Source organism: Sinocyclocheilus rhinocerous, unplaced genomic scaffold (genome assembly GCF_001515625.1).
Source record: "Sinocyclocheilus rhinocerous isolate Xijiao unplaced genomic scaffold, SAMN03320098_v1.1 scaffold851, whole genome shotgun sequence".
NCBI lineage: Eukaryota > Metazoa > Chordata > Actinopteri > Cypriniformes > Cyprinidae > Sinocyclocheilus > Sinocyclocheilus rhinocerous.
Genome location: NW_015624573.1, coordinates 470507 through 494695, shown reverse-complemented (window position 1 = coordinate 494695; position 24189 = coordinate 470507). Strand labels below are relative to the sequence as shown.

General features: G+C 37.1%; 2 protein-coding genes across 2 annotated transcripts; one reads left to right on the top strand and one right to left on the bottom strand.

Annotated features, from left to right (window-relative positions):
* The first annotated feature begins 2939 nt into the window (after positions 1–2939).
* On the top strand, positions 2940–8323 carry LOC107744699 (neuroblast differentiation-associated protein AHNAK). Its single transcript, XM_016558516.1, has 5 exons — positions 2940–3009; positions 4832–4892; positions 5237–5342; positions 6012–6145; positions 6230–8323. The coding sequence occupies exons 2-5, from the start codon at positions 4887–4889 to the stop codon at positions 8321–8323; spliced, it is 2340 nt and encodes a 779-aa protein (XP_016414002.1). The 5' UTR covers positions 2940–3009; positions 4832–4886.
* A 1005-nt stretch (positions 8324–9328) lies between these two features.
* edaradd (EDAR-associated death domain) lies at positions 9329–14412 on the bottom strand (the record flags this gene model as incomplete). Its single annotated transcript, XM_016558504.1, has 4 exons — positions 9329–10769; positions 13543–13594; positions 14035–14105; positions 14355–14412. Coding segments are annotated over 4 exons (558 nt in total), but the record flags the coding sequence as incomplete, so codon positions are not given.
* Between the last annotated feature and the right edge of the window lie 9777 nt (positions 14413–24189).

The window sequence follows — 24189 nt, the reverse complement described above, 5'->3', positions numbered from 1 at the left end:
TATGAGGTTCTTCCTTAATTAATGATGAGGCCTTAACATGTTTATGGCTAGAGGAGAGCTTTTGTTTCCTGGTTGCTGGTTGACTGTATTTCATTACAGAGATACAATGAAAGAGACAAGTTCGTACCTGAAGCCCAGACGCTAAAACTTAGATGTAACACGAATAAATAAAAGTCAAAGACTCAACTCCAAAGTTCTCCCTTAAGGCAAAAGCACTGCTCTTGTCACAACATGTGCACAAGCTCAATACCACAGTCAGCCTTCATGCATTAGCTTCCACCTCTATGAGGTTCTTCCTTAATTAATGATGAGGCCTTAACATGTTTATGGCTAGAGGAGAGCTTTTGTTTCCTGGTTGCTGGTTGACTGCATTTCATTACAGAGATACAATGAAAGAGACAAGTTCGTACCTGAAGCCCAGACGCTAAGACTTAGATGTAACACGAATAAATAAAAGTCAAAGACTCAACTCCAAAGTCCTCCCTTAAGGCAAAAGCACTGCTCTTGTCACAACATGTGCACAAGCTCAATACCACAGTCAGCCTTCATGCATTAGCGTATGCTAAGCACACAAGGTGCTTTCCTCTCTCAAACACTTTCTTTTGAGGTTCGGTAATATATCTGTGGTTTTCATGACAGTGCAGTCAATAGGAGCTTTGCTGAGTACACAGTGAAAACGGCTAAAATGAGGGTCATAAATGGGTGATTCTTCAGTTAGATGCACTTTTGACTAGCCTACTTGAAATCTTGAAAAATTAAACTTCTTCAAACTACATTTTACTGGGTGGATTTTTAGTTGTGTGTGATGGTTTAGTTTTTGGAGAAAACGTTGGCTAAGCCATAGCTATCAGTCACTCAACATACTGAAATTAAAATAAAAAGAAACCAGTTCGATGATGACACTAACAAATACTCTCAGATCATGATGTAAAAAAAAAAGTTTAAAGGGAGATGTTTTTGGAGATGCTCTTGCCTGTCCCTTTTCATTTCTAACTCAAAAAAAAAAAAAAAACTTTTAAAAACTCTAAAATGCTTGGTGTGATGCTATGATAGCAGTATGTTAAAAAAATACAAAGTTGTACACAAATATACAAGTTTTACACAGAAGCGTGAAGTAGAATTACCGAACATCAACATTTTTTTTTTATAAATGTATTAGTCCAAAAGTCCAGATTAATTTTCCACAAAACACTCTAGTAATTAAAGAGACACATAATGTTTGAATGTATTATAATAGGCAAAAAAAAAGGCAAATTCTCAGTCATCTGATAAAGGCCTTGAAGCTGGCCAAAAAGTCAAGTTTTTAAAGAAATAGTGTAAATTTGTAGAATAAGTGTTGCTAAAACTAAATGAACTGTTCTTAAAAAATAAATAAATAAAACCTAAATAATTCAAGAGGACAGAAAAGTTTCCTTGATTTAACAATCACTCATATATTGTTAAATAACCATGTCTTGCTGATTTACTGCAACCAAATATACAATTACCTTGTAGTGAGTACATTCAAAATGTAAAATCTCATTCTATCCATAAACTTTTACCTTTGTACTGAACTGTAAACATTAACAACTGCAGCGCAGTTTAGTGTCCATGGAGTTAAACCAATTCTCTCTGCGAACAAATACCAACAAACCCTGTATTGTGAAGATGAGTGGTTACTCATTTGCATCGACATAGTCTCTTCTTATAAATGTAACAATTCATAGAAGCTATTTTCTGCCATAAATAGTGGTTAAGGGCTCCATTTCTGCTGCCAAGAGCTTAAGGATGCAAGGTGGGTGACTAATAGTATTACTGTTTACTAAGAAATGTGACTGTACTACAGTTCATGAAATAAATAAAAAAACTCTTACAATAATGTCTTTATTGTATGCCAGAATGGCAAATCATTTCAGAACAACAAATTCACACCTTAATGACTTCATGATTTGTTTCATTAGACATCTTTCTCAAACTTTCAGTATTGTTCAACCAGACAGCAGTTTCCCGTTGGACGTTTGGTGGTTAATAAATAAGAATATGCCTCAGTAGTGCTAACAAATGTGAACAAGCATTTCCGAAATACATTTGTGGGTGTTGAATTAACATTAAAGGGATCATTTACCCAAAATTGTGTCATCATTTTCTCCCCTCATGTCGTTCCAAGCCTGTGTGACTTTGTGTGGACGATATTCCGAAGAATGGGTCTACTTTTTTGTCAATACAATGAAAGTCACTCAGGTCCAAAGTATTTTTTCAAAACACTGTATCTCCTTGATACATAGAATAAGGTCAGATTTTATATTTCTGGGTGAACTCTCCCTCTACTGAAACTATTAAAACACAACCAGCTGAAACTTTTCTGTAGCGCTATGCATTCATATGCATTTCAGAAAGAACTTAAGGGTGTGTGGCACAAGACTGTAAGGCCAAACCCTTGCAAACACAACAGTCTAGCAATATTTCACTGTTGACAAAACACACTTTAGGTTTTCTCGTCGGATGTTTCTAAGCTGTTGTTACTAAGGAAAAACCACAACATTTGAACTTTGTTCCCCACAAATATTAAATATATGGCCACATCCTTGACTAAAGCATAAATTAGCTCACCATAGTTTAAATATGATCGTTTTATAATGTGAAAATCAACAAATGCAAGTTTCAAAGTCCAGTTTTTGGGGAAGACTGATCAAATCGCTGTTGCTTTGGCAATTCTGAACTGAAGCTCTCTGTGATGTAGAAAACATACAAATAATAAACTCATCATAATCAAATTGAAATATATGACAAACATTTAACTGCATCATGCCACAAATTTGCATGTAAATTTATAGTCACTTTTAAACTTGCTCTCTGTATCTGTAGTTTCGGTGTGTGTGTGTCATGCTGGTGCTGCAGAACCTGTTTGGTGGCTCCACATGCATTTATCTGACAGAAATCCCATGACAGAGAGGATGACAGTCATATTCACTTGGAGTTTAGAGGGGTCAACATCAACGGCTACAGATGCACTCACATTAACAACATTGGGTAAGTGACTCACTCTGACCAGTGCTTAAATAAATCATACCGAATCAGAAAGAACATCATAGTGCAATTTATCATCCTGCGTCATCTAATGGGAACTGATAAATTAAGTTACTTGCAAAATGCAGAGGTTTGTCATGTCAAATCAGACCTAAAGAAGACTATTCTGTTGTTGTAACAGCTCCTTTAATATCTCGTTTAATATTTGTGTTTGATGTGCACTTTGCTCTGATTGTTGTCATAAATGTGAGTCTATTGCGGTTTTACTGATTAACACTAGTTGTAAATTGAAAACGGTCACAAAAATGTGAACAGGAGAAACATTTGGATGAGCTGAAATTTTCAGCACTAATTAATCATGCATCATTGTGCATGCTATAAAAATGAGGAATAACTTATATGGTATGACTTTTGAAAGCAGTGATGTTTTTTTTTAGCATCAGATTATTTTAGAAGCAAGTCTTTGGGAAACTGTTGTGGTGGTGGGTGAAGCTGAAACATTAGATGATTCCCGCTGCTGATTAAACTCAATGCTTTACTGAGCAGAGTAATTATATTGTTCTGATCTTGACTGTGAAATCTTAAATTCATTGTCAAGACCATCTGAACCTTCTAATCGCAGTCTGAATAATATGCTTTAGAGAGACAAAACAGAAATAAATTGGAAGATAGATATTTAGGGGGGAAAAAGTCAAGAGAGATACAGAGTGACCTTGTATTTATCTCCTCATCTTTCTTTCATCTGAACAAACTGGTTCTCCTCATTCTCCACAGTCCATCCATTCCTAAAACATTCCTGACACAAACCACACATACACAATCTGTTACAGAGACAGAATACCAAGTTCAAAAGCATTTTATTTTGAGTTAAATTAGGAGGTTGTTTAATAATCTAAAATTTGAAAAATTGGGCATGTAGAGGCTGTACTTTGCACATATGCAAGGTTTCTGCAATTTTCTTAAAAAAAATCTCTGCTTGCCTGTGAAATGTTAGCTCAAACCTGAGAGAGAGAATGAAGATGTCATAATGCCATAAAGCCACTGCCCATGTGATTGGTTACCAGACTGCAGACCTCAAAAGGGAGCATCATAAAGCATCATTTGTTTATATTTTGTTCTAAGCAATGTGGTTTGCAGCATGGAATAGTATCTTCCTTTCTTATTTACTTCACTTTTTAACAAACACCTTCTCACTATGAGATCTAGTGAATGTGATTAACTGCATTACAGCTGATTACATCTGTTTTTGAAAAACTGGAGGCGGTTCCTGACTTTTCCTTGCCACTTCCCTTTTCCCTTTTTTATTTAATATGTATATAACTGATCTTGATTAAAAAAAAATAATAATAATAACAATGCTATCAATCAATTCATTTTTAAAAACATGTAAAAGTGGTGCTTAGATTAGCTTTATTACCAAGCAATGTACAAGACTACTAAAATGATGCAATATAGATGTAACAAGTGCCTCGAGGAGTGTGGGATGAGGTTGAAAAGGAAGCAAGGAAGTAACCACACACCCATGCACTTATATGCTCATTTTATGGAGTAAAGATGACATGACGATTGCTTGCAACATGTTTGTTTTGAATCAGCAGCAGGTCTAAAACTGGCTTTAGATTAAAATTACAATTAGTCATTGTACTTCCATTGTATGTTCCTAAAAATACTAAAATGAAATGTTTTGTTGAATGGCTTTAGGTCAGTCATTTTCCTTGAAAATGTTAAATGTAGCCTACTTTTTATAAAATGAATATCCACATAATATAGTCCTTAATGTAATGATAAAAATTACTTCAAGTCTTGTTGCTTTTTGTTTTGACAGATCTCCTGAAAACTGGTATTCATGACATGTCAGTTGTATTTAAAGAAGTGAAGACATGATGGTTGGTACCCTCTCACCAAAATAACAATTTAAAAATTCTTGTCATTTTTTAACAGAATTGCACACAGAAAATATTCCTAACACCTGGCAGACGTAATCAGATTTGTTTAGCCAATCAGAAGTCAGGGCGTGCCTGACTCGATGGTTAAGTCTGCTAGAAGTTTCAACATGGCTAACAATAGTTTACAGCACCTTTAATTGCATTTCACACATTCATTATACCTCTGATTACATCCTTGCCATGGCATAGCACATAATTTTTACTTTTGCAAATAATATTATGTATTTATGAGATTATAAACAAAACACTAATGTATGGTAGTAAGTCACCTTGTTCATGTGCAGAATGGAGAAATAAAGATTCATGCCCTCTCAGAGACTTTGGAGGACACAGAAAAAGGAGGGGTCGTAGTCACAGGGATCACAAATCCAGCAATCAACCTGAAGGAAGGTAAAGAACTCACATGTATCCTAGGCTGCGTTTACACTTGGCATTAACATGCGATCTCCGTGATCTGATCAAGCAGATCGGATCATCAGTCAATCAGGACATGGCGCGTTTACACTTGGCAACATCAGGTGACTTCTCTATCTGGATAACTGATCGGATCTGTCTTTCCCGCGCAATATTTAAATAAGTCTGCAGAGAATGGCCCAGTGCAAAGTCACCCTGAAGTGGTGGGTTTTCTTTTGAAAAACCTTTTCAGTCGCGGGACATTTTACAAATCAAAGATAAGTGTAGGAGTCTCACTAGCGCTCCACACGGGTGTTCTCCGTCTTTCTTCTGACAGTTCGCGAGAGAGGGGGCAGGGTTTTGCGTGATGTCAACCTGCGAATGCAGACACGATGGCTGGATTGCGTTTACATTACACTGAGATCCGATCACAATGCATCCTCGACTACCTCTGGAGCAGGACACGCTGATCGGATAACATTCCGATCAGAAGCGCGTTTACACTTGTCTTTTCAATGTGTATGAGGACAACATCTGGATACAGGTCACATGTAAATGCCAAGTGTAAATGCAGCCCTATATGCTGCCTCAGTCATCCAACAAGCAAACTTAATGATAGTAATGGATTCTGTAACATACCTTATCTTCTCTTTTTGTCTCTCGCAGGAGATCAGCTTGTTGCTGCAACCGTTCATCTGGACCACCTCAGTAAAGATGAAGTGCTAAAATTGATCAGAATACTCGAGCCCTATGACAAGAACCTTGAACTCAAGACAGCAAAAGATCTGAAAGCAGGACTGGTAAGCAACACTGAGAATTAAAGAAAAAGCAAAAATAGAGAATAATTGGGTCTCATAATGTCTTCATCTCATCTTCCTCTTTAGTCTCTTGGTGATCTTCGACTGAACAGTGAGGCAGGACTTCAAGCACCAGGTGTTCAGGTTAATGGGCTAAATGGACAGATAAATGCCCCAAGGCTTAAGGGTGGGATCTCAACCCCAACAGTAAATGCAGAAATGCCACAGATTGAGCTAAAGAATGCCACACCTAACTTCAGCCACCCAGGGTTCAAAAGGCCAACTTTTGGCTTGTCTGCACCAAATCTCGAAGGAGCAGGTCTGGATGGTACATTAGAAGCACCTGATGTCAGTGTCTCTACCCCTACTCTTAACACCCCAGATGTTTCTGTTAATGTGGACAAACCTGAACTGAAGACCAAAACGCCCAAGTTCAAAATACCCACCTTCAGTCTTCATGGTAAAAAACCAAAGGTTGATGGTGATGTGAATCTAACCTCCCCAGACATAAATGCTGACCTAAAAACCCCTGATCTGAATCTGTCGGCCCCAAAGATTAATGGAGAAATTGGGACCCCTGACGTAGACATGACCTTGCCAAAAGCGAAGCTCAGTGGTCCAAACCTGGACATCGAAACACCAAAAGCTAATATCGAAGCTCCCTCTGGCAAGATCAAATTTCCTAAATTAAAGAAAGCAAAAACTACAAAAGTGAAAGTACCAGAGGCAAGTGTTGATACAAAGCTTTTTGCTCCAAAAGTAAATGCAGATGTCAGTGCACCAAATGTTGACATTGATCTGCCAAGAGCCAACCTTGAAGCTCCAGATGTAGATATTAAAACTCCTGATGTTGATATAAATGCTCCCTCTAGGAAAATAAAGTGGTCAACATTTAAGAAACCCACATTTGGGCAGAAGGTTAAAGCATCAGAGGTTGGTTTAGATGCCAATGTCTCAACACCTGATTTAAATCTCTCAGCACCAAAGATAGATGGAGATATCAGCATCCCAAAAGGAAATGTCAATTTACAGAGCACTGATATTGATGTAAAAGCACCTGCTTTAGACATTAATGGTCCGACTGCAAAGCACAAGTTCTCAACTCTTAAAATGCCAAAGCTAAACTTACATAAATCAAAGCTGAAAACTCCAGGTCTAAATGCAGGGGTACACGCACCAGACTTGGACATGTCGGCTCCTGGGGTAGATATTAATCTGCCAAAAGCTGAACTGGAAGGACCGAATCTAGATGTCAAGTCACCAAACCTCAACCTCTCTGCTGCAGATCTAGACATTAAAACTCCAGCTGCTGATGTGACGGCACCATATATTGGCATAGAAGCTCCATCTGCAAAGGTAAAGAAGCCCCATGTTAAACTGCCTAAAATAAATCTATCTGGGCCAAAAATGAAAGGTCCAGATGTAGACCTCAATGCACAGGCAGATCTCCATGGACCGGACCTAGACCTGAAAGCTCCAGATCTCAGTCTTTCAGCACCCAAAGTGGATGGCAAACTTAGTGCTCCAGATGTGGATCTGAACTTGCCCAATGCTAATGTCAAAAGTCCAAATGTAGACCTTGAAGCCCCAGACATTGACATTGATGCCCCCTCTAGCAAAGCCAAGGTACCTCACTTTAAGCTGCCTAAATTTGGTCTTTCTGGACCTCGGGTTAAAACACCAAAACTAGATGCACCTGATGTGGATGTGAACATGCCCACAGCAGAACTCAAAGCACCTAATGTAGATGTTAAAGCACCTGATCTTAGTGTTTCAACACCTAAAGTTAAAGGTGACATTTCTGCTCCTTCTTTAGACCTTGGTTTAACAAAAGCCGACTTAAATGCTCCAAGTGCAAACATTGGGGGAAATCTAAAGTCACCAAATCTCAATCTCACCACCCCAGATGTAGACCTAGACTTGCCAAAAGCAGAGCTTGAAGGACCTGATGCTACCCTTAAAGTCCCAGATGTTGACATTAATGCCCCATCTGGAAAATTTAAGATGCCACATTTCAATTTACCAAAACTGAATTTGACTGGGCCAAAAGTAAAAGGGCCTGAGCTGGATGCTAATGCAGATCTAGATCTCTCAGTTCCCCAACTCGGAGGACAATTAAATTCACCTAGTGTTGACTTAAATCTTCCCAAAGCTGTTACAAGAACTCACTGGAGCGGTTGACCTCAGTACTGACCCTACAAAAACAACTAATGACGCGGTTGTCTCGGTCTCCTCAGTCAAGACAAATCTTAAAGCTTCTTCTCCGTCTGTTGGGGTCAATGGACAGACAGCTAGTGTAGATATCCGGGAAAGGCTGAGATTGTCTAATGCACGTACTAGAAGCCCAGATTTTGGCATATTTTCAGAACCAGGCAGCCCTACAAAAGTGAATAGAGGAACATGTAAAGTCACAAAGCCTGATGCTGATAAGGACTACCCAGTAATTGATACAACTAGCAATGAAGATGACACCAAGATTGCCCTCAGCTTGAACAACATGCTTGGTTTGCCAACAGATTAAACCTTAAATAAAACCAAGAGCCTTGTTAGTGTAGTTCCACACCCACTGCATAGTGCATATGTAAAATAATATGTAAAAAAATTCACCTCCAGCTGTTTACTTTTAAAATGGGTGGAGTATTAACAGAGATGTACTTATTTTTATAATCAGTTATATACATAATTGTATAAAGTTCTCTTTAAATGTGCAATGATTATATCTTCTCAAAACATTGACAAGAACATGAAGGAAAATATGCTGAATCTCTCATTCTGTCTTATTTGTCACTGTTTTTATGTAATATTATCTAATATATAGTCTTTTGTTTATACTTATTTCCATTCCAATTATATACATCTATATATTTGTCAGTACTGCAAATTGGAAAAAATAAATAAATAAAATAAGTCAAATTTTTACATCTATTAAATATCACGTGTGTCTTTGTGTGTTTCATGAAGCATGTACCTATATTTGCAAGGGCACAAATCTCTCAAAAGACTTCAATAAAGTTTATGATATGATCACTGCATGGAAAATTAATTTTAACACTCACTCCAGTTTTGATGATGTCAGACCATTATTCACCACTGACATTCAAGCGATGCCAGTAGTTCATAATGTATTGCAGATGAAAAATACTTTGTATTTACACTATAATGGTAGGTATAACAAATATTCAGATACTGTGTATATAAAAGTTTTATTTTTAAACAGAGAACCCCTGATGCACATAAACAGGCTTTAATTTTTAGACACAGGAAATAAAAAGCTAGGTAGAGTACATGGCACAAAACCAAACACTTTTTAAAGTCTTGTTTAGAAGAGGTAATGTTGTCACATTCTACCCTACTACCTGCATTGTAATTTACATTTGACCATACATTTTGAAACAGCCGGACCCTGCATTTTTGAAACTAATATTTTCAATAAAGTCCAGTCAACTTCCAGATCCACTGTTCTCTGCAGTTATACTGCTATTTTACCACTCCTTTCTCAGAGACATGCTAAATCTTTCTTAAAGTCTCAAAATAATAATAAAAAAAAATAAGTGCCATTCATACCAAACATGATACTAAATTCAAGTGCTCAGTGAGCAGTGCAATGGGAATTTTGATATGTATCACAATGTTTTACATGCTCAAATTCATGTAAAACAATGAAGAAGATTCCATTTTTATACACTGAAAGGAGATGCCGTTTTTGTGTGATTAATTCTAGAATGACCCTGTTACTAGAATGCAGGCAAGAATAAAGGTGAAAGGTTGTCTTAAAACTCATTTAGATATCGAGAACAATGACTCATTATAGTATATGTTACTAATTAAATGACACTTCATAAGACCACCAACACTGGCACACCGCCAGCAGATGACTGTTTGTATTAAAATAAATTAAATGCTGTATGACCGGAATCACAGAGAATTTCCAGACAGAATCTAAATGAGTAATCACACCTGAGTGGTCTTTCCATTTTCAACTGAAGTGCTGGGGTGCTACTGCATATATTTGTTGCATATATTTTACCACATAGCTAATACAGCTAACCAGACGGTGACATATGGAGTGATGAAACCAGCCAACGGTTACCAAAAAATAAACTACGTCCAGTGTACAACCTCGTAAAACCTGTCTTTGTCCCACCCGTTCAGTAATGTGTGTTCTGACCTCCTGCTCATCCATGCAGTCATGAATTTCAGTTTCTACCAACACGTTTCTCCTTTGAGGTCCAGTTATTGTGAAGTACCAGCTAATGGGCCTGCTGCCAGCGCGAGGGCCAGTCGTTCTCCATCCATCTCTGGAGCAATCGAAGCACATCAATGCGCTGGTAAAGCTGGCAGAGTGCGGTGAGCTCCGTGACAGGTTTCTGGTTGTAGCGCAGGAGGAACTCTTGAGTGGGACTGTGGTAGGTGGGACCGTGTGTGCGCTGCTCTAGAAGCGTGAGCTCGTCGTAGCTCATTCCCCAGCGGCTTGCAAAGTTCTTCCAGTTTTTGACAGTGCAGTGAGTCGGATCGAGCTTCAGTCTTAGAGTGTACAGAAGGTCTTCGTCGTTCATCAGGTCACTGATTTTGGGTGGAGGAGCAGAACATAAACACTCCTTACAAGCCTTGTGTTCTTTACCGAAGTCTACAGAGTGGGGAAAGAAAAGCAGACATTGCATAAAGTGCTTAAAGTCAGGATATCTCCAAAATTCATGCTAACAGTAACAATAGCACACAGTAACAAAACCCAATTTACACATGGTTCTTAACCCTCTGAGGGCTGTTTGTCTATGAAGCGCATTTTATTTTAAAACACTTCTTTTAAACCCTTTCTGTCACCTGATGGAAAACAAACACTTTTAAAATGAAAATGATATGAAATTACCAAAATAACCAGTAGATGGCAACAGAGGATCACTCATTAGCTCAGTTGCCAATTCCACTCCCTAGTTCTTATCAGGTCTTGCATTTAGATTTATTTGAACAAATTTTAGTACTTTTATTGTACTGAAGTATGAAGTATAGCAAGCGCAGGAAGTCACAAAGTCTCATGTCATTAAATAAACCCAGACTCCAACAATCTAGAAGGGTTAATTATTTAAATAATTTTGCACTGGTTAACTACAGATTTAATAATTTAATTAACACAATAATAATTAAATAATAATGCATTAATACCTTCAAATATTTTTAGATTTAATTTAAAAACTTCTTTTTTTTTTTTTAAATTGCTTTACTTTTTTTTTTTCTTTTAACTGTAGAAGCTGCTAAATGTATTCAGCCAACCCTGGCTTGTTGCTGTTGTAGGTTTGTTGCTCGGCATTTACACTGCATCACTTAATGCACAGGTCTATTTTTTAATTGGCTTGTCAGATGTTGTGTTCCGTCCGTTTCTACAGTGATCACTGTCAGTCATATCCAACCCTCACACAACTCACACTGTTCTCACGCTCTCATGCCATATGTCCATTTTCTCACTCTGTGCTACTGATGTGATGTCTGTCTGTATAAGTTCTTGTTTTTTATATTTAGAATATAGTTAAGCAACATCAGACCAGGAAGAAGCAAATGATTAAATTACCTATTCATAAAGTCATCAGTCACTTGCTTTGTTCCTGAATGAATCAGTTCTTTTTTAACAAATTAAATGATTCAAGGACTTATTCATTTCATGACAGTAACTTGCCGCCACCTACTGGTGGTTTTAGTTTCTAATATGTGACTCTGGACCACAAAACCAGTCATAAGTAGCACGGGTATATTTGCAGCAATAGCCAACAATACATAAAGAGTGAAAAATTTAAGGGGGTCTGAATACTTTCCGTACCCACTGTATATATCTGCTGTTTAATTCTTAAACTGAATGTGATAAGAAAACTGTACAGATTTATTGTTAGCAATAATGCATTAATACCATATTGTACGGTGGCCGAGAGAGCTCAACGCGCTGAAAATAGAAAAAACACCTGCAAATTAAGAAAACATCTTCATCAATTTGTTTTTCTTTTATGCCAAAAATCATTTGGATATTACGTAAAGAAAATGCTCCATGAAGATATTTTGTAAATTTCCTACTTTAAATATATTAAAACCTAATTTTGGATTAGTAATATGCATTGCTAAGAACTTCATTTGGACAACTTTAAAGGTGATTTTCTCAATATTTAGATTTTTTTCACCCTCAGATTCCAGATTTTCAAATAGTTGCATCTCGGCCAAATAATGTCCTATCCTAACTAACCATACATCAATGGAAAGCTTATTTATTCACATTTGAGATGATGTATTAATCTAAATTCTTTAAAAAAAAGGACCCCTATGACTGGTTTTGTGGTCTAGGGTCACATATAAGAATTTGACATAAAAGATTAGAATATGTTACCCAAAAATGTATGGACAACATATCTTTTGTGGATCTATAAGTAAAAATATATTTATAATAAAGAAACAGACCCCTCCATACCTCTTACTCCAAGCTGAACTTAAAGTTGGCAACCCTGCTAAGCAATGACTCATGGAACAATTTAGCGGATTCACTCACACAAGTATTTACACTGATGTTTACATATTTATTTATTTATATATATATATATATATACAGTGGGTACGGAAAGTATTCAGACCCCCTTAAATTTTTCACTCTTACAACACAACCAAATAAAGAAACGCACGGCAAAAACAGAAACATGCTGCAAATACTCACAACACAAACAAATAAAGAAACGCGCTGCAAAAACAGAAACGTGCTGCAAATGCTCACAACACAACCAAATAAAGAAACGCGTTGCAAATAGGCACAGACCACATCGAAAACGTTTAAGGGAACCGCAAAGTGACGAACATGGCTAGTACATATTTATCAATGTTTGCTCTGAAAGGTGAGATTTTTGTACTGTGAAAGGTTATGTAAGCTGGCTTTTACAACTTACCTTACAAAAATTAACCATAGCCTACTATTAAAATTAATTAATACATTTATTACATAAGAAACATGAAAACAAAAAAAATGGTTAGTAACATGCACAAATTAACCATGGATTTACTACACTAACCATAGTTTTAACCATGATATTTGTACAACTGTGGTTATACAAATGGTAATCAATATTAAAAAAAAAACATGGTTAATTTTCGCTTTGTTGGGGTAATTTTGGCATTGTTGGGGTCCTCCCGTTGTGGTTTGTACTTGCGTTTCTGTATTTGTTTGTGTTGTGAGTATTTGCAGCGCGTTTCTTTATTTGGTTTTGTTGAGAGCATTTCCAGCACGTTTCTGCTATTTGCATGTGTTTTCTGAAGTTGCAGCACGTTGAGCTCTCTCGACCACCGTAATATTGCCCCATTTTTATAACATTGTGTCCAATATGTCCATACACAGTTGTGTACAGTGGGAATGGTAGTATTCTAATATTTACACATACCTGATGAAACAGAAGATGATGGAATAAATTCACTACCGTCATTTTCCACAGGCTGAGTGATTAAAAAAAAAAAAGAGATGGTATTATTGTATTATTGAAGTTAAAGATTTAACAAAGAAGGCTTAAGTATTACACATTGCACAAATACATTAAAGGGAACATCGGATGCCCATTTCCCATAAGTTGGTATGACTCTTTAGGGTCTTCATGAAATGTCTGCAAAATACTTTGGTTAAGATTCCTTAATGGTTAATGTTAGATTCCTAACATGTCAAACATGCACAGGGGAATTTGGCATTAATATGAAAACCACATATTTCTTACACAGCCCACATGATACAACTCCTTGAGAATCAGTATACCACACAGTGAGTGGTCTGAATCTATAAATAAGGATGTTGTCGGAAATGTGTACGTGACTCCGGCAGATAATGATAGAAAGTGATCAGACCCAACTAATTTCCAGTGGAAGATGCAAATTGAAAGACTCACTTGTCGTATCCTGTCCACCGCTGATGACAAATATCCAGGGGGAACAGAGCTGAGCTGTAGGGTTACAGGATCTGTAGAGAAGCAGAGATTCTATGAATAAACCCGTTGATCTTTTATTAACACTTTATGTCTTCATGTTCTATTGAACACGATTATATGGAAAGTGTGGAGGCTGACCCAAAGGTCACCACTCTCATTACCTGAGATCAGCGGAACTGATTAAATATGCAGACAGGAAATAATCATTCATTGTATGACTTTACACATTTATCACTACCAATACAAGCAGCAACATAAATAAACAATAAATAAATAAATACCTCTGATAGCTTGTGGATCAGTGACCTGAATGGGGTAATTTGATCTCAGAGACTGAAACACACGCACAAACCATCAGTAAAGACCCCCAGAGGTCAAACATCACATCACACACATAGGAATCAAGACCTCAAGGAAAACAATACACCTTTGTTCCTCTTTCTACATGTTGGGACACATTTGAAGAGAGGTGGTGTGTACAGTGTAGCGAAGGGAGAAAAATTTAACTTTCAGATGTGTGGATAAATGAGCAGAGAACATGCTAGAACAAACCTCGGAGACTTCGTGTAGGGCGTCCCACAACATCGTAGGAGTGTGAGTTTCAAAACCTGCTCCTCCCATTCAATGCTACTTTCATATCATGTATAAAATCATGTCTAACCTACATAATCTGTTGTGTTTGGTGGCTGCCGTCGCATCATCCAGGTGGATGCTGCACACTGGTGGTGGTTGAGGAGAGAGACCCCTAACCCCCCTCCAACCACACACAAACATGATTGTAAAGCGCTTTGGGTGTACAGTAATACACAATAAAGCGCTATATAAATGCATCATTCATTCATTCATAAAGAAATAGAGAGGACTGTCAGTAAAAATTACTAAGTGACTGTGAGAGGAAGGAAGTGTGAGAGATGCGTGTGTGTGTGTGTGTCTCTGCGTGAGAAGCACAGCGCGAGTAATTCAGTGGCATCACTGGCATGTGGCAGATTCAAACACAGATATCTTTACTGTTCAATAATTCTGTTATCGCCCCAATTTGCGATACCAAAACAATGCATAGCTAGAATTCTACAGTGAGTTGTTTAGCAACAAACAACTAGGCTAATCATAAATTGAACGGTGCTTGCCTTAATAAATATTGATTAGCTTTGTACAGCCATGCAAATGTTTAATTTCAGTGTCTAAAGGAAAAAAAACTACACAAAATGGCAATCTTTGTTTATACTGTTTTAAAACCAAAGTCATCATTAAATAAAAATAAAAAACTAAATACATGTTATTGATCTTAATGTGAACGATTCATACATTCATGCGTTTTATTTTATTCTTTTGAATAATCTGCTTTAATCAAATGTAAGTCACAATGCAGAAGAAAAGTTATGTCATTACTTCTGTTACACTTTAACACAATCAGAGCTGGGGTTTTTTCCACAAATGGAAATGCAGTCATTTAAACAGGTCATGTGCTAGTTGTGCTACTGTATTCAATCATTTTTTTCAGTCTTGTAAGTAAATAAGAATGTTAAACCAAAATGTAACTAGTGAAATATCGAAACTTAACCATTCATAAATTTGGAAAAAAACATAAAAACAGCAAGGAACAGAGATACATAATGAGAAACATGGGACAACTTGTCCCCGAAATTAGTATTTTACTCTTCTGTTGCATTTCAGAGGCAAAGCGTAAAAAGCATGACTTCCATGTTTCTGAGATTTGCTAAAGAGACACAACTTCAGACATCAGACATAAAACTGACTGTCTGTTGCTTGAGGTTTGGTGAGGGGAAAGACTGATCATGCATGGTTATCCCCACAATCTCACCCACACCAGACAGCTTAACCTCTGGTTGTACCGTGAAATGTGTGTGTTGACCACCAATGCTACTTCACACGAAAGGCACAATTCTGAGGAATTAAGAAGAAATTTTTGTTCGCTAAAACAGTCCTTGAAAAAAAAGGAAAGCATATGCACAAAATATAGGGTATTTTCTAGGAAATACCTTCAACTGAAACAGGATGTTGCCCTTTCACTGCAATCATGATGACTGCTGAAAGTACAGGCAGGGAAAAAACAAGCAACAAACTCTGATGTAAGCATCAAACCGGAAAGGGTGCCTAGCACCTTGCTTGAGCTGATGTTATCTATGGAAAGTTATTTTCACTTATGTTGTCCCACTGCAAAAATACCCAATACTAATAAAAAAAAAACTTTCACAATCCAGCGCGTTTCATTTTTTACAGGAGTAGAGCTATAAAAGGGTGCCTAGCACCTTGCTTGAGCTGATGTTATCTATGGAAAGTTATTTTCACTTATGTTGTCCCACTGCAAAAATACCCAATACTAATAAAAAAAAAAACTTTCACAATCCAGCGCGTTTCATTTTTTACAGGAGTAGAGCTATAAGCTTAAGCTCATGGACAGATCAATCTACACGTGCTACATTTAACCCCGGTCAGTACTGTAGACGAATCTAAACCTGTGCAGCCTGAATCCATTCATGACTGTTTCTGCTCAGCCAGGGAATGCAGAGAGCATGTAGCCGCTTGCTCGGGATGCACTTGAAGAGATAAAATGTAAACCACATCATAATATAATCCTGCAGGGCAAAACTCTCTGCACAGATATTCTTCTGCATGGCCACCCATACACTAACAGAAGCAACACGCAAATACTGCAGTATAAACCCCGTCACCTCTACAGAAGAACAAGTAAAGTCCTTTGAAATAAAGACAGAGCAAAACCAACAAGTTTTTTCATCCTTTTACAGCACAAACTGCAGCCTCAGCATGAGAAAGTCTACCTGATTTGATGCAACTCAACATTATTATATATATATATATATATATATATATGTATACACACACACACACACATATATAGCCTATACACACACACACTCACCATGACATAAACTATGATGTTCCCTATTGTACCATGAAGTTACCCTGTAAATGTTCACCTCTTGACATTTCCAACTTCATTAGGCTAACGTTATTTAAAAAAAACTGAAAACCAAGTACTCCGAACCAAAACAAAACAACCGTCCATCATTTTGCCGCTCGTGTCCTGTGTAAAGCGCGTGTATTCTCCAGCTACAAACAAGCGGATTTACGTTACTTACCAAACGGCTCGGCGACCGCCTTCAAACTCGTCATGTTCACTACAATTGTTTCAAACATAGGAGATGATCGCTGATGACCTTTACACGATGGTTGGATTTAAATGTTGTGTACGGCGCCGGTGAGCGCGTGCTGTCCCGGTAGATAGAGCCTAAACGAAAACCTTCAAACTACCTGCTCTAACTTATCCTGCGCAGAACATCAGACATATGCTTGTGTGACGTGAGCTGTGGAGATTGAGAACAGGACGCTTGTGTGTCTCTCTCCCACGCAAGGAAATTGCGTAGATGCGCGAGCATTTACGCCACTGATAACGCCACATTTTCTCACCTCTGCCTCTACACAGGTTTAATGTCCCTTAATGTATAAACACTGTGCTTGGTTTGTATAAAAGTAACAAATGTATACATAATACTTTACTAATTAAATGATAAGGTTTGATTAAAGATATCTTAATTATGATAATGTGAATAAACCTCGACTTACACGTATGAATGAATCAATGCATCAAGTAAAAATAAAATATTTGCCTCGACTACACGTGAGTTCTCAAACATATAAACTTAAATTTTTTTTTAACTTGGCTACAGGCCTATTTTAATTTGTAAGAAGCGGATATATGTACGCTTTGTTTTATTAGCCTACTTGATTTTACAGGAAATTAAAACATAGCAGGCTATTTGTTGCATCTTAAGGTGAGCAAACCTACCTGTTTACACTCAAAAATGCATATTTTGTCAGCTATGAACGTCAGTCGCAACCTACATTTAACTTGCTGGGCGTACTACTAAAAATAACCTGATGACCTATGTAGCTATAAGAAAGTGGTTGGGGAAAAAAACCCTCCCTCTAAAATAATTGTTTTAGTGTGTCTGTATTTCACAATGTCACCACTGTGGGTCGCTATAAGCACACGGTCTAAAAAATACATTATTTGCCTAATAATAATTTCTGCAAAGAATAACAGAAGGAATTGTTTTGCCGAGGTCTGGCTTGCTTAGGGTATTTTCTGTAAAGATAACATTTTAACAGCGTACCGAGAGAAGAATTCGGTTTGATTAGCTTTGATTTATCGATGAGATTAAATCGAATTAAAAGTAGGCTTTTAGAAAAGAGCACATGCTTGGGTGCACACAGTAGTGTTCCACATGCAGAATAGTGACAAAGCGCAATCACGTTTTACTTGTAGAATAGTGACAGAGTACAAAGGGAATAGTGTGAGAGCAAAATAGTGTTCCACATGCAGAGTAGTGACAAGAGAAGTGTATAGTGACAGGGCACAGTGGTGTTTCTACATGTGGAATAGTGACAGAGCAGAATAGTGTTATAGAATAATGAGAGCAGAATAGTGTTATAGAATAATGAGAGCAGAATAGTGCTCTGTATATATAGAATAGTGACAGAGAAGTGTTATACCTACAGAATAGTGACAAAGCAGAATAGTGTTCTACATGTAGAACAGTAAAAGAGCAGAGTAGTGTTCCAAACGAATTGAAACATAGTATAATAATGTTCTATATGTAGAAAATGGTCAGAGCACACTAATGTTCTATACGCAGAATAGTGACCAAGCAAGACCACATATTGTGCTTAAAGAGGATCTCAGCGTTAAGGAGTAAACAGTTCTTCACTCTTCCTCTCCAAGCTCATTTTATAACACAGTTTGCTTAACCCATCCATATATGTTAATGTTGGCTTCACTTCATTGAGGTGAAGTATTAAATGTATCCATGTAGAAAGAGAACATTAATACACTTCTTGGAAAGCGGCAACCAGAATAATTAGCTGCTCGCAATGTAAGTGCTCCATTTTTTAAAAGGGCAGGCCATGGTCTGATATACAGCCTTGCAATGGCCAGTTTTTATTCCTGATATGGTCAGTTAAACAACAGAGGGTTTGAGAAAAGGGGCATCCTAAATGAAAAGCGAGTGGCTACTGTTAATCTTGTGGTAATGAAATTGAGCACTTCATCTTTAGGGCTAATTATTGAAAAATTAACATGTCTCCAATCATGTCTTATTCATGTGTGTTTACACCAAATACACAAAATAATGTTCTTTTTAGCAGCATCATATGACCCCTTTAATCATTTTTATTCATTGAATAATGAGAGAGGGAGAGTTACTCTAGACGTATCTATATTAGCACAAGACATCCTTACAGTGAATTACACATGAAATTGTATTGTAAATAAATAAATAAATAAAAAATGGTGGACAACTAAAATGTTTTTTTGTCTAGTTCTAAAATTACAAAAGGAGGATTGGATGGAAAAAGTTGATTTGAAATCAAAGTTTGTGGTCTTACATCTTTAATATTGTAAAACGATGTAATGGATGGTAATAATAAAATTATGTTAATTGAGACAGAATTGCTTAATCAGTTTTAATTCAGCTTTGGCAACTAACAAAAGACACTAGATTTTAAAGTGTGATTTATGTATTTAATCACTACTATTGTGTAAGAGTGTTTCCACTTGCCTCATGTTTTTGAGGCAAGTGGGAGTTTAATAAAAAAAACACACAAAATAAAAAATGATTAAAATATAATTAGTATCTACCATAATGAAGCTGTAGGTAAACAACTGTTTTGTCTCATGGTTATCAAAACTTTCTCCCAACAAAAAATGAGTTATTAAACTTAAATATAGACCCTCACTAGACATCTTACACTTGTAAAAGTGCTTTGCTTTACAAAGCATTGCTTTACAATGCTGTGTGGGATGCAAGGAAACAATTATTGGACAATTAGACATTTACAAAATAATTAAATTTAGAAATAGTGTTGGAGTGTCATAAGAAGCTGCTGCATTTTCAAACCGTTTCAGACACGCTCAAAGTTGAGATATCCCCTGGAATGAAATAAAACCTGTTGTTATTAACATAAGTGGATAAAGGACACTTCGTTTCTATTACTTCCATTTGCAATTAAAATTCCTTTGAGGTGCCTCCACAGACTGCATAAAAGTGTCTCAATAACAAGCTGAATAATTGCCCAGAAAGAGGACAACCTCATCTAATGCCTCTTAAAGCATAATGAATACTCCTCTCTTAAATCACAACTGTTTGAGAATATAACAACACAGTGAAACATAAAAACATTGTTGCTTTGTTTCAAGGCCAGAATGTTTTAAGCTATTCAGGATGAGCCTTTTGTATGACTGTATGTGTCATCTTTGCTGCTAACATTTATTTGGTTGAGCACAAGTCACCGTGGCAGGCCCTCTAACATTGTGTGATACATTCACACACACTCTAAAGGGCTCAGGGACCACTGCTCTGCCATTTATGTGACATTTAAAACTCTTTATGCGGTTCAAGATGGTCCTATCTGAATGATATCTGTTTAGAAATGCACACATTCACACACAACACAATACTGAATGGCTTGTGTTATTATTGAACATCATCTCTGCTGATTCATTCAAATGCCACATAACAGTGAATAAGCTATTTAAAGCTGCAAGATAATAGTAAATGAGAGAAAAAAAAGAGAATGACTATAATAAAACGATGTGTCTGCACGCCAGCAGATGCTCTCTTATAAAGAGCATTTCGATCTGAAAACAGCTGATTATGTCTGATTCTGACATAAATGCTTCACATCAGATCATTTTAAACTTTAACGAAAAGCATTTAGGCAGACTTTGTGGATGTGTGGGTGTTTATGAATATTTTGAATATTCTGCCTCTCATATAGCAGCATTTGGCCTAAATGACTAAAAAACAAAAATTCTGTAGGTTTTTGAAACATATGAGGCATAAGAGCAGAAACACAGCTGACACTTGTGTGTTCTGGATGATGGATGAATCTATGTGAATATTATGAAGTTGTACAGTCTTTAATCTGTCCTCCTGTCACATACATTACACTGCAGTGCATTTCACACCAGCTAAAGCTGATGGAAACCCAGTGCACAGCCTCAGGGGCTTCCCAGGTTTTCACATGAGGCCAGATGCACTATGCGTTTCAAATAAGGGTGCTTCTCAAAAGCAAGGCTGCATCCTAGGAAGGCTGAAAAACGTTGTTATTAATTGTATTTGTTTTGTGTCTTAAAGATGTTCAAAATCTTTATTTTCTGACTTTAGCATTACGTGTTTTACAACAGTGGTTCTCAAACCTGTCCTAGAGTACCCGCAGCACTGCACATTTTGTATGTCTCCCTCATCTGTCACACCTGATTCAACTCATCAGCTCATTAGTGGAGGCTGCAAGACCTCCACTAATGTGCAAGAACCCCTGATTTACAAAAAAACAATGTCTTCATCTCTGAAAAAAAAATTTTTGTCTTGCATTTAATAATGAAATTGTATGAGCTCAGTGCTGACTCATTTCCTGCCAATCAATTTTTTTGTGAATTCAAAAGTGTGCAAAGGATTATGGGTGAACACATGCTGAACAAAGGATGCAAAACGAAGGCTGCCTTCCAAGTATCCCTCAAATTGAGTCGTCCTTCAACTTTACTAGAATGCAGCCTTCTGACTGAGAAGCAACCACGCTGTGTCCAAATATGCCTATTCACAGGTAAAAAACAGTATGTGAAAATCTGAAAAACGGTAGGCTATGTGAAAAGAATAGTAGCCTGTGTCAGAATTCACAGTATTAAAAAAAAAACAGTAGATGAAAAGTACATGGGTTAAATACTACTTCCGCTGAGATTCTGAAGTGCACATTTGATGGACACTTTATATCCCACGAGACCACTAGAGAGGATTTGGGAATGGTAGTTAAGCTACAGAATTGACTAGGTGACGTTCGTAGTAGGCTACGTCCCAATTTCATTCATGCTATCTATAATCATACTATTATGATTAATGTACTTTTTTAACTATTACAAAGTAAGTTTCAAATAAAGTACCTAGACAGCATATGCGATTTCAGAGCTCTTGTATTACGCAGCTCATCCGGGTAGTTTAATGGCGACGGCGCTAAACCCACGCTCTTATTCATACAAACGCAGCTGCCGCCATCTTGTGTCTAAGTTATGGATTGTAGTGACATTGAAATATGGTTGCAGTTCGTTTCGTTGCTGTTTTGTACAAGGTAATGGACTGTTTTCTTAAGATAATACAGGTAAAATTATAAAAGCTATGTGTGGGTATTGGTCAACCTGTCAACATTTACAATCCAACGCTGACAATACCCCTTATCATTTATTTGCTTTCATTATATCTTTTTGTATAATAGTTCACTTTACTCACCTTTATGTAGTTCTAAACTGTAGGTCCTTCTGTGGAACATAACATTTTATTTTTTTGATAATAATCCACTCTCCATCACAAACAAAAATCTAAAATGAGTAAAATGTTAGAAAAAACATAAAAAATGAATTGATGTTAGAACATTAGGGCTAGTAAATGCTCTTTTAAAGAATCATAATCATTTGTTCTTCACATTTACAGTAGGCTATATTAAAAATCGGAAGTTACAATGATTGTGAATATTCAAAGCATTCTCACTCCCAGGTGTCAAATGCCTGCGCTACCCTCTTTAAGGGATAGTCCACCCAAAAACAAAAATTCCCTCATGATTTACTCACCCTCATGCCTCATGTTTTCTTTCTTCAGATGAACACAAAATTTTACAAAAATAATCTGTCATGACTATGAACCATAGGCCAACTGTCATGCATGACGTAAGCATTTTGTGAAGCATGATGCAAGTTTGTTGTGAAACTTGTGGGAGAAGTGATGGGGCCTGTCCCACACTTGTGGTTTCTGCACTTGACCACTTGTTTACTTAAATAACCCGATCCAACCCCGCCCCCTGGATCTTTCTTCTGCAGTGAGGGGTTACTGAGCTAATCTGCGTGACTTTTCCTCCCTCAAGCATTACAGCATGGATTTCTATTGAAAGTACTCAATTTTGCATGCAGAAATCCGCTGAGGTAAATTTGGCCGCACATAAGGTTGTCAATAAAAAATAAAATAAAATAAAATACTGAGCACCTTTAAATAGTGTAGTTAATTAATATTTGTTAGAAACTACTAAGGGTTAGGTCACCCAAAAATGTAAATTCTCTCATTAATTACTCACCCTCATGTCGTTCCAAACCCATAAGCCCTTCGTTCATCTTCGGAACACAAATTAAGATATTTTTGATGGAATCTGACAGCTCTCTGAGCCTCCATAGAGAGCAAGGATATTAACGTTACCACGATCAACGCACAGAAACATAGAAAGGACATCGGTAAAATAGTCCATGTGACATCAGGGGTTCAACCATAATTTTACGAAGCTGCGAGAATACTTTTTGTGGGCAAAGAAAACAATAATAACAAGGTAATAATAAATAACAAAATAATCAACGTAATCAGCGTTGTTTACGTTCAGCATGCGTGCACTGTCTACTGAACGTAAACAACGCTGATTACTTTGATTACATTCTGGGGTACTCTCCAAAATGGCGGAAGACGATAACTGGGAAAAGAATTGTTGAATAAATCATGTTATTACTGTTTTCTTTGCGCACAAAAAGTATTCTCGTAGCTACGTAAAATTACGGTTGAACCCCTGATGTCACGTGGACTATTTTACCGATGTCCTTGCTACGTTTCTGTGCGTTGATCGTGGTAATATCCTTGCTGTCTTTGGAGGGTCAGAGAGCTTTCAGATTCCATCAAATATATCTCAATTTGTGTTCCGAGAACGAACAAAGGTCTTACGGGTTTGGAACGACATGAGGTGAGTAATTAATGACAGAATTTACATTTTTGGGTGAACTATCCCTTTAAATCATGCGGCGTGGCAGTTTCAAAGTAGTTTCCACAACACCATTAAAGGGGTCATATGATGCTGCTAAAAATAACATTATTTTGTGTATTTGGTGTAATGAAATGTGTTTATGCGGTTTAAAGTTCAACAAACACATTATTTTCCACATACTGTACATTATTGTATCTCCTCTATGCCCCGCCTTTTTGAAATGCGTCGATTTTTACAAAGCTCATCAGTCTGAAAAGCGAGGTGTGCTCTGATTGGCCAGATATCCAGTGC

Bases quoted from the DNA above. Each gene is read 5' to 3' on its own strand.
- LOC107744699 (XM_016558516.1), top strand. The intron at 5,343-6,011 runs GTAAAGAACTCA...TGTCTCTCGCAG, and splicing joins AGCAATCAACCTGAAGGAAG to GAGATCAGCTTGTTGCTGCA. The intron at 6,146-6,229 runs GTAAGCAACACT...CTTCCTCTTTAG, and splicing joins AAGATCTGAAAGCAGGACTG to TCTCTTGGTGATCTTCGACT.